Consider the following 11,821-nt stretch of genomic DNA (forward strand, 5'->3'; position numbering starts at 1 on the left):
ATTTTTATTTTAATATATATTTTTAAAGATGAGCACAATATGAGCAAATACATGAAAAATTAAGTTTTTTATTTATGCCTCTTTTTAATTGTGGTAAGTTGACCACAGAAAAATGTTGTGAACTAATAAGCAACCATGCCGAATGGTGGGGTCCAGATTTCCATTGGGAAGATAAATAACAGATCGACTGGGATTTTATTCCAATAAAAGTACGAAATAACTAAACATGGCTTCGTTAATACTGCTTACCTGACCGGTGCTATTCCAATTTTATGATTTAAGAGATGAAAAAGCGATACACCTTAGTTGGTCGTGAATTCGAGACAAAATTTTAAATTCAATGACGTGCTCGTGGAAGGTGCACGTCGCATTGCTAGGTAAGCTAAAATTAAACTTTAATTCAAAAGATTTGCCATGTATTTTTAATTTTTTTTTTTTTATAGAATCAGCAAATAAGCTGGTGTGCAATATTTGATTATTTGTCTGCCTTAAAAGCTAGTTCCAAACCAATAAGCTTTGTGCTTGAGGGTTTTGAAGAGCAAATACTACGGTGATTGTGCTGTTCGGATGTTGCACAAGCTATTGTCAATTGCGCTAGGGAGCCCGATCAAGCTGTTGGGTATGTTTTGAGCAAAATTGAATTTACATACTTTCTAATATGCTAAACACTCAACACCCGCCTTGCAGACCAAACCGTTACCAGTTGAGCGAATTAATTAAAGTCATTTGGGTGTACAATTGACCTCCATGGAAGAACAAGTACCATGGGAATTACGACCATATCGTGCTGCGCAATATTATGATGCCGAATTGGGAGAGTGGGGGAACCAGCTCCACCAAAACCGATAAAACATCGGGAAGAACTACGTATGTTTGCATAAAAAAATAATAAAGGCAACAACGCTAACAAAAACAGCCAAGCAAATAATAAACAACACTCATCAAATAAAAACATTTGCATCTACGCGAATTACAATTCGTCTTTACATCTAGTGAATAATGGTCGATTATGAACGATGTGGAAATTGACAATTAAACTTAAAAAAACAAAAAAATGTAATTTGGTTAATAATGAACCGCTATTAAAAATTAAGGAATTTGAGTTGTATTTTTATTTTGGCCAAACAAGTTATTATCGATTAGGATAATTTCAAATGGAGTATATTTCGAACAATCATTTTTTGTTTTCAAATATTATGCCAGTATTGCTATTGGGCATGGCAAAATAGTGTTGCGCAAGCTAATTTTAACTTGCTAATTTTTACTACTATATAGATATTGCAAAATCAAAAAATAATTCCTTTAAGAATCCTTTTTCTTTTAAAAACTTAGTTTAGAACTAGAAAATAATATGGTAAATCTGTTAGGACGGTCAAATACACCATTTGACACACAAAAAGTGTATGTAGTTTGTGATTACAAAAATTTATGCTTAAAATATAAAAATTGTGTTTTACTGTTCAGACGAATTATTATGAAACGTAATACCAAAGTTTTCGACAATAGTTATCTCTTTTGGTCCACTCATTATCAAAAATAATTTCGAATTTGTTCATGAATAACTTAACGAAAACGCTAAAAAATATATAGCATATTTATTTATATCCAGAAGAAATAATTAAATCTTTTGGTAGCATAAATTTAAAATAGTATTTATAAATGTGTAAATGTATTACTCTACATTTATAATTTAATATTAAAGCATTTTTGCTTTACGCAACCCGTTTTAACCTCTCGCCACCCTTATTCACCAGAGGTGGCCATGATGTTTTTATTGTGAACGTACACTGCGGGGGGGGGTAGGTTAAGGACTGTGAATGGCTCTTTTACTACAGTGAATGGGACTTTCCCAACTCCCTTGTACCCTGCTTACCATATATAGCAAACTAATTAGTATTCCATATATTGTAAGAAATAAGCAATGTGGAGTCTCCACAAGCAATAGGCACGCAATACACTTAGTAAGACATAGATTTTATCCTGTGGAGATGCCTTGTTACTGTCAAACGTACTGCTATTGCCATTGCCCAATCTGTATGTGGGCATTTGATATTATGATATAGTCATTTGCGCAAAACCGCATGCTTTGTGCTCTTGAAATTTTTATTTTATCATTTGCGAAATGCCGACGGATAGGTAGCTGATGTAGCGCACGTTTTGTGCTCTTGAAAAAAGGATAAAGATTCTTTTGTTTGCAAATGTATTTCTGGGAAAAATAAGAATTCATATGTTGGATTAATAATTGTGCCATAAATTTAATATAAATAATAAATTTAAAATGAGCAATGATATTTGGATTTATGCTTGCCTGTTTACTAAATTTAAGACTTCGCTCATTCCCAACCCAATTTGCATAATTTTTCGTAAATTAACAATATTAATTTTTTTGGAAAAATGTTACTTTGAAAATGCATTTTATTTTTATAATATAACGCAACCGTCTTAATACTCGCTCTTCAAAATTTCATATTACCGAAATAAGATGCCGTCGGCATATGTGCAAATGGGATATGCTGCCTCTTCGAAATTTTCATAGAAATGAAAACTGCGCTTCCAAACGGTTGAAGTGACAGCTCATAGCTTACGACATATGGCAAACTAGATAGTATTCTATATCTAGTAAGCTATGAGCAATGTGGAGTCTCCACAGGAAATCGGCACGGCAATGCAGATAGTATTCCATAAATTCTATCGGGAACACTTTAGTATACCGTCCCAGAATTTCGGGAATAAAATGGGTATGGTCGGATAGAGGAGATTCTCTAGATTAAGAATATAGCCGCAGGTAGCTTTTAGTTTTCGAGATATTCGCGATTAAAGTTGAAATTTTGCAATATTTTAATTACATATTTGCGGTATTTAAAATTAATTTTTCACTTAAATTTTTCAATTTTATATACGCTAACACATCACTTATTTATTTGCACACATTTCTTTTATATAATATAGTGCAAAAATTGCTTTTAATGTACATTTAAATTATTGTTGATATATGATTATTTAAAAATAACAAATGAATTACAAAGTGTCAAATAATCAGTGTTACCTTATCGACATCGTTTGTAAAATAACTAAATGAAATAAAGTGAACAGATTATACCCCAAATACGAGAATCAACAACCTATAAAAGAAATAACTCTGGTCGGTCCAACATCGGGATGTATTAGATTTTTTTCGCTTTGAACTCTTTTTTGCGTGGAACTAAATTATTATACCCCAAATAAGAGAATAGAAAAAATAAAATATAAACAAATTACTTAAATTTAATAAAGCAAACGTGTATTAAGGCTTGTATATAAATTTTATTGCCTCTAATAATTGTACAAAAGATCTTGGTGTTTGTTGGCCACATTTTTCCGCTAACGCTTTCATCGATTTGCACGTTTTTGCCAGGGCCACCAATTTTACCTACCGCCTCCTGATGTTCCACTTGGTATAAAACTACCGCTTCGCGACAGTGGTTATACCAGTCACAAATGGTAGCGCTAGATAAAATAGGTTCCCTGACAATACTGTTTTTTCTAACCACCTCGTGCGACCAGTGCGATGCTTAGCAAAACATTAGATAAAAATCTTGTGGCAAAGGAATTTTTACATTTTCCAACCAGGTACCCACAGATCGGGATATCGCCGAACGCGTTCGGCACGATCCTTTTCGGCACCTAAACGTACCGACGGTGCTATTTCCCATCACGGAGAGCACCATCGGCAGTCTATGCACCCTGCAAGTTCTTCCCCTAGCAATTAGACCATCCTCTTCGCAAAGAGAAACACAACTCTCCCTCGATTGGAAGGTCTGGAATATTTTGGAAATGCTCCACATACCTTTCACCTCCGACACGCTCAATTTGTTCGTTTTACGAACACGAACAATCGCATCTTCTTGCAAATCTACATACATATGTATAATTGTAACAAAGTATTAGAAAAATGATTTAAATATTATTTTCAATATTTAATTTATCATACCTGATGAATTATTTACCATTTTCTTCAAAAATATTTGAATAATTTTAATAGAAATTAGATTAACTATGTCCACACAGCTTATTTTCAAAATTCGAAGTAATTATGAAAATAACAAAAAAAAGCAACGGTACTTTGCTTTAAAAGTAGCAGTACTTCTATCCGTTAGATCGCATTGATGTTAGAGTGGTTGTTATACCCTTTATGACATTGCTACTTCTTCGCGTAGAACTCCTTTTTGCGTGGGCGGCCTTCGGGGCGCTTCAAAAAAAAAAAAAACTCTGGTCGGTCCAACACCGGGGTGTACAAAATTTTTTTCGCGTAGAACTACTGTTTGGGTGTATAATATTTTTTTGCTCCCGTAAAACACATTTTTACATTGGCGGCCWTCAGACCGCTTAAATTTTTTACACATTTTTTATTGCTTATCAACGATTATGTTTCCTATATTCAGGGTATAATATTTCTTTATAATTTTTTTTTTTTGTTTTAGTTTGCAAAATATTTTAGTATGGTAACACTGATTATKTGACAGTTTGTAATTCATTTGTTATTTTAAAACAATAATATTTCAACAATAATTTAAATGTACACTAAAAGCAATTTTTACACTATATTATATAAAATAAATGTTTGCAAATGAATAAGTGATGTGTTAGTGTATATAAAATTGAAAAATTTATAAGCTTTCTGCGGCAATAACCGTGTATATTCGTGATCTGGAGAATCTCCTCTATCCGACCATACCCATTTTATTACCGAAATCCTGGGACGGTATACTAAAGCCGACCCATTCTATCCTGTCGAGATGCCCCGTATAAATGAAATATGAACTTATTTTGGCAAAACTTTAATGTACCATCCCACAATATCAGGTTTGAAAGTGGTTTGTTGGATAGTGGAGATGCTCCAGGTTAAGAATATATCCAATTACTGCCGTTGCAAACTTATAATTTTCGAGATATTTCCATTTAAAAAAAAACTACTACTAGTTAAAGATGTAATTTTGCGATTTAAAAATAATTTTACGCTTATATTTTGCACGTTTATATCTACTTACACTTCTCTTATTCGTTTGTACATATTTATTATATATTCAATATTGCAAAAAGAGTTTTAGTTCAAGATTTAATTTATTGCTCAATAATATTTATGTAACAACTACTATAGGGTTGTAGTCTGTCAAATAATCAGTGTTACCTTTTCGACATCTTTTGCAAATGAACTAACCGTGCGATTCTGTACTGTGATAAAATATCAAGTCTCTAAATTTGACGGAGACAATTTTTGAGACTTGAGACGATTTTGCTATTCTGTAAGTGATAGTCACAAAATTGATTACATTTAATAATTCAGAGATGTTTTTATACTTAAATGAAAATAAATATGTTGATAACAAATATTAAATTTTCTAGAACATAGTCAAAAAACATAATTAATAATAATGCAAAATATAAACGACAATCGATTAATATTAATGGTGATCTCTATTCAGTATATTCAAAATGGCAGACAAGAGTTCTTTTTGGTTCTGTGACTTGCTAACTACCAGGTCTCAAGTTTGAGGCAATATTTTGANATCTCTATTCAGTATATTCAAAATGGCAGACAAGAGTTCTTTTTGGTTCTGTGACTTGCTAACTACCAGGTCTCAAGTTTGAGGCAATATTTTGAAACTAACCGTGCGATTCTGTACTGTGATACAGTATCAAGTCTCTAAATTTGACAGAGACAATTTTTGAGACTTGAGACGATTTTGCTATTCTGTAAGTGATAGTCACTCTACTACATTTCATTATTCAGAGATGATTTATACTTGAATGAAAATAAATATGTCGACAACATATATTTTATTTTCTATAACATAGTCAAAATACATAATTATCAATAAAAAAATAAAAATATATGTTGACTTTGTTTCATAATATTAACGAAATTTATGTAAAATTTATTTATTTTTAACCCTTTCGTGTTTGAGTTGCTTACAAAATATAAAAAAACGACAATCGATTAATATCTATGGTGATCTCTATTCAGTATATTAAAAATTGCAGACAAGAGTTCTTTTTGGTTTTGTGACTTCCTAAGTACCAGGTCTCAAATTTGAGGCAATATTTTGAGACTAAAGCTAGAAACTTTTTAGTGAGTAGTAACTAGTCACAAATTGAGATTTTACCACAAAATGGCTCAAATAGAGACTAGAGACTGGTTACAGAATCCCTCTATAAAAGACATAAAGAAAATAGAGTATACCCCAAAAAAAGGATTTCTGCGGCTGTCTATCGCAATAAATTATTTTATTATCCCCTATTGGGGTGCGTCAAGTTTTTTTCGCTTAAAAGTCCGTTTTGCGTAGACGACCTACCAAAGCAAATATTCATTCATTAATTGAAATAAATATGTAGAAACAATGTAGGGAAGTGTAAGTTTATGAAAAATTCAATATATAAAAGAAAATGTTACTATAAATCGAGAATTTGCGAAATAAAATTTGCGAAATTTTCATCTTTAAATGCAAATATCTGAAAAACGATAGGGAGAAAACGATAGCGGGAGAATCGTAATCAATAATCATTTACAATAAAATGCCCGAATCAGCCGTTCATATATTATATAACTAAATTCTGCAATGGGTGCTCTCGTGCTCTTGCATATTTCGGTATAAGTTTTTTGCAATACTGCAAGAGCAAACGAATCCCCCTTATTGTTATTGGTAAAAATTTTTAATGGGGAATAATTTAACAAATGTAAGCTACTTTATCAGTACATACCCCTTTTATACCGAAATTCGTGTTTTTTACCCGACCGCCAAAGTAATCGGAATCCTGCCTGAAATTCAAGTATAAAATATAAAAATATATCTATGTAATAGAAAAAGAATATATATCCACTAATAGATCTGTTATTCATTTGTTTTAATCTATCAGTTGTTTTAACAAATGATACATCAGAGCCATTTGAGGAGTTATCAAGTTAGACTTACCGTGCGATTCTGTACGGTGATACAGTATCAAGTCTCTAAATTCGATAGAGACAATTTTTGAGACTTGAGACGATTTTGCTATTCTGTAAGTGACAGTCACAAAATTTATTACATTTAATAATTCAGAGATGCTTTTAAACTTGGATGAAAATAAATATGTCGATAACAAAAATTAAATTTTCTATAACATAGTCAAAAAAGATAATTATCAATCAAAATAAATTATATGTTGATTTTGTTTCATAATATTTTCGAAATTTTTGAAAATTTATTTACTTTTAACCTTGTTGTGTTTGAGTTGCTTACAAAATATAAAAAAATGACAATTGAATAATATTAATGATGATCTCTGCTCAGTATATTCAAAATGGCAGACAAGAGTTCTTTTTGGTTTTGTGACTTGCTAACTACCAGGTCTCAAATTTGAGGCAATATTTTGAGGCTAAAGCTAGAGACTTTTTAGTGAATAGTAACTAGTCACAAATTGAGATTTTACCACAAAATGTCTCAAATAGAGATTAGAGTCTGCTTGCAGAATCCCGCTATTAGAGGTCTTGGCATATTAAAAATGGTTTTAATTTTCAGATTGACTTTTCTGGATACTCGTTATGGGGCATCTCGAGAGGCAAAAATTTATTGTATAATAACTGTATTTCAGTGCCTATTGCTTGTCGAGACATCATATTGTTTATGGAATGCAATATAACGGGGCATCTCGACAGGATAACATTTATGTCGTACTAACTGTCAAATCCATTGCAATTGTCAAATCTGTGCGCATTTGTTATCATAACGCATTCACAGAGATAAGGAGATGTTTAACTTAACTTTGACAGCTAAGCGAGTTCAGTAGGTTTTGACGTTTATCAATTGGAAACGAGCGATGGCCAGATTGAAATCTTACCAAAAAAATATGTAAATGGAGAGATTTGTGGCATCGTTCAAGACCACTTATAAAAATTTAAAACAATGAAAATTAAAAAAATGGGTTAAATTTAAAGGTATTTGATGAAACGTTTTGTAATTTGAAGCATCATAGTATTATTTTAAATGGAAAATGATTAAAAACATTAAATTATTGAGAGCTACTAAGCTTAAATCCTTTTATTGGATATTCAAAGGTCCAAAGTCAGTTGTTCTAATATATTAATATACTAAAAATTTAAACAATTTCTCCATATAATAAATAACCACTATATTTATTTATTTATTTATTTATAAAAACGTGAAACAATAATACAATTACTTTTCCACGAAAAAAGGAGCACTGGCTGCCAGGACCTTCGGCACTATATAGTAATTGTTATTTGTAATAAATGTTGGAAGTTTTAATTTAAAATTCCCAAAAATTGTTGTTATTGTTAACGCTTATTTTAACGCGCTCTCACTCTGGAATAAGTTGATCATCCCTATATTCCTGGTATTCATTTGCGCAAAGGCATGGATAGTATGATACGAGACTCTTTGATTTGAGAGAGAGCTGACAAAACTCGCATTTTTTATAACATTTGCCAATGATGCCACTGCTGAAAAATATTAGATTGGGTATTTAATAAATTATATAAAACAATAAACTAAACACTTTGAAAATGCATACGTATATATATGCTAAAATGCAAAATCATTACTTAATTTACATTATCATTTATTTTGCTTAAATACGTTCGCACAGTTCAATGAAATTTCTTTTCACACAAATTTCGTCAGGTAATTATAGCGGTCGGCCGATAGCCCATGATGCTAGTGCTGCGTATTTTCTTAGTTTGTATAATAATTGTATTATTATGTAAGCTTTTATAAAATAAAAAAAAAAAAAAAAAATAATAATAATTATAGCGGTCACTTCACGAATAGGTTTAAGGTTACCATCGGTAGCAAGAGTGAGTGGAACGACCCCACTCTTGAGCAAATGCTAAGGGATAAACCTCCACCGGAACTATCGCAACGAGCGAATAGTTATACTTAGCGATAGTCAAGCGGCACTAAAAGCGATCTCCTCCTAGGAGATCAAATCGCTATTGGTGCAGGAAAGAACCAGGTGCACCTAATCTGGGTGCCCGGTCACAGGGGTATAGCCGGCAACGAACTGGTTGACACGCTAGCCCTCTCCGCAGCCTCCACCAATATGTTTGGGCCCGAACCGTTCACTGGGGTGGCTCCCCATACTGTGAAGGAGCTGCTCCGCAAAGAAGAAAGAGTGTGCAGGGAAAGGTATTGGCAGCGAGCGCACGGTATGCGTCATGCCAAGCTGCTAGTTGGGTGTACAACTAGAAGAGGTTCAAATCTTTAATAAATCTCCAAAGAAACAAACTCAGGATCCTGATCGCATTTTACACCGGCCACTGCAAGCTGAAAAGACATTTAGCTAACATGGGCCTATCATCTTGCGCCAACTGTCGGTTTTGCGACAGGGACCCTGAAATCCCGGAGCACCCGGATAGGGATCACATCGCCTCACTAGCATACAGCAGAATGCTGGACTTCATCAATATGCTGGGGCTAAGCGAGTCCCTGTGTGTTAGGAGAGGGCAAAATAGACCTAAGGTCGCAGTGCATTCCTCAATTATTTATCTATCTATCTATCTATTATAGCGGTTTACTTCTGGCATCCCGCCTTTTGTGAAATCAGCTGATCGAAATTCCCTGATCTCCTTCGCTGTCAAACAATCAGGGAACGCGTTTGAGAGAAAAATGGGAGCCAATGCCAGACTCTCGTATCATATTATCCATGGCATAGGCGTAGGGTAAGTAGGTTCGACCTGTTGTAGCGCATGCTTTGAGCTCTTGAACTGTTTCAATCTTTTATGATTAAAATAAAAAAAGGATTACGATCCTTTTTTTTACAAATGTATTTCTGGAAAAAATAAGAATCCCTATTTTTGGACTACTATATAATAATTGTGAAATACATTTTATATACAAAATAAAATAATAAATTTAATACTAATTGGTATGCCAAATATTGAAAGCAATAAACTGTCACTTCAGCTGTTTGACAGATCAGTTTTCATTTCTATGAATATTTCGATTAGGCAACACATCCCATTTACACATATACCGAAGGCAGTTTCATTTCAGTAATATTACATTTAGTAGAGCGGGTAGTAAAATAATTGTGTTAAATTTTAAAAAGAAAGTACATTTTCAAAATAATTAATACAATTTTCCAAAAAATTAATATATAGCTTAATATTGTTAATTTGCGGAAAAATTATACAAAATGAATTGGTGAATGAGCGAGGTCTTAAATGTAATAAACTTATACAAGCATAAATCAATATATCATTGTTCATATCAAATTTATTATGTTAGTTGGTGTATAAAACTTATGATATAATTATCATAGTCCGAAAAAATAAAATTCTTACAAGAAAAAAGTATATTTCTCCTTTTTTTATTTTAGACATAAATTGTTTTCATCCATATAAATATTTAAACATTTCAAGAGCTCTTTTCGCAAATAATAATGTTATGATACCATCTCATACAGATTTGGCAACGGCAATGGCAATTGATTTGACAATTAATAAACCATAGACTTTAGCGTGTCGAGATGCCCGTTAGAATGATGGAATACTTCATCATACGTTCTATAATTCGTGTTAGTGGTGTACTTAATAGCGAGATTCTGTAACCAATCTCTGGTCTCTATTTGAGACATTTTATGGTAAAATCTCACTTTGTGGCTAGTTACTATTCACTAAACAGTCTCTAGCTTTTGTCTCAAAATATTGGTTCAAATTTGAGGTCTGGTAGTTATGCCTTGATAACACGTAACGAGTAGAGCCCACAATTCCCACGACAGACGGTTCTACGTTACCCGAATTGACTCGGATTTCATCCGACCAAGGGCTGTTTTTTCGGCGATTTAACCCCGTTTGGATCGGTGAGTGTTGATTTGTGTGTCTCGTCACTGGAGCAACGCCTTGCAGCAGGGTTGCCAACCCGGGCCCAGAGGAATTCTTCTGCTGCGTTTGCGCGAAAAGGCTCCATCCAAACTCCACCTCGGTCAGGTGCAACACATRCAATGGATGGAGCCATCTTAAGACCTGCTCAGGCCTTAAGACCCATAGGGAGTGGACCACACGTTACGTGGCCCCTTGTTGCCTACGCAATACTGCGACGCTAGCCTCTACGGCTGTGTAACCAGCACATAGTTCGCGCGCTGCGCCGCCACCCACCTCGAGTGGCCAGCAGAGGACCTCCACGGTCCCCCGGAGCTCAACTAGGCAACATAGCTCCCAATCTGACTTGTCCCCCCCCACCTTCATCCCGCTCCAATCCGTGTGTTCCGTGTGTCAGACCGCCATACGTCGGAACGTTACATCAGTCAAGTGCAACTCTTGTGCTGGCTGGTGTCACTTCCCGGCGTGTTCCAGCCTGCACACCACACGTGAGTGGATTGAGTCGTACGTTGCCCCATGCTGCAGGAGTTTGCCCCCGCAACACACTACAGTGGCGTCGCCAACAAACACCCTAGCTGCAATAACGTGGAGCTGGCGGAACAGATTGACGATTCGAAATTCTGCACAATGAATGACGAAGCCCCCACCAGAGTTGTGGGCACTTGTAGTAGCTCGCCCGATATTACAATCGCTAGTGGTGGTCTGATAAATTGCATAACCTGGCGACCTATGCTTACTCTCGCATCAGACCATCTACCCATAATTATCTCGATCGTGAAACCTGCCGATTTCGTTTCTGTCGACAACTGCACCTTCGTTAACTTCAACAAAGCTAACTGGGTCGGCTTCACAGAATTTRCTGAGAGCACCTTCAACGCTCTACCCATTCCTACGGACGTATGCGTTGGCGAACGTCAATTCCGCAAGGTGATCGCAGCAGCTACCGCTCGCTTTATACCAGCTGGA

General features: G+C 34.5%; 1 protein-coding gene across 1 annotated transcript in view; it reads right to left on the reverse strand.

The window, feature by feature from the left end:
- The window catches only part of LOC108975490, a 32,958-nt gene that overhangs the window by 17,561 nt on the left and 3,576 nt on the right, over window positions 1–11,821 (reverse strand). Inside the window, exon 2 of the mRNA XM_018943994.1 lies at window positions 6,739–6,796. Coding sequence (XP_018799539.1) covers window positions 6,739–6,796 — 58 coding nt within the window. The remainder of the gene's footprint in view (window positions 1–6,738; window positions 6,797–11,821) is intronic.

The sequence above is a fragment of the Bactrocera latifrons genome, unplaced genomic scaffold (assembly GCF_001853355.1).
Source record: "Bactrocera latifrons isolate USDA-ARS-PBARC rearing strain unplaced genomic scaffold, ASM185335v1 scaffold_658, whole genome shotgun sequence".
NCBI lineage: Eukaryota > Metazoa > Arthropoda > Insecta > Diptera > Tephritidae > Bactrocera > Bactrocera latifrons.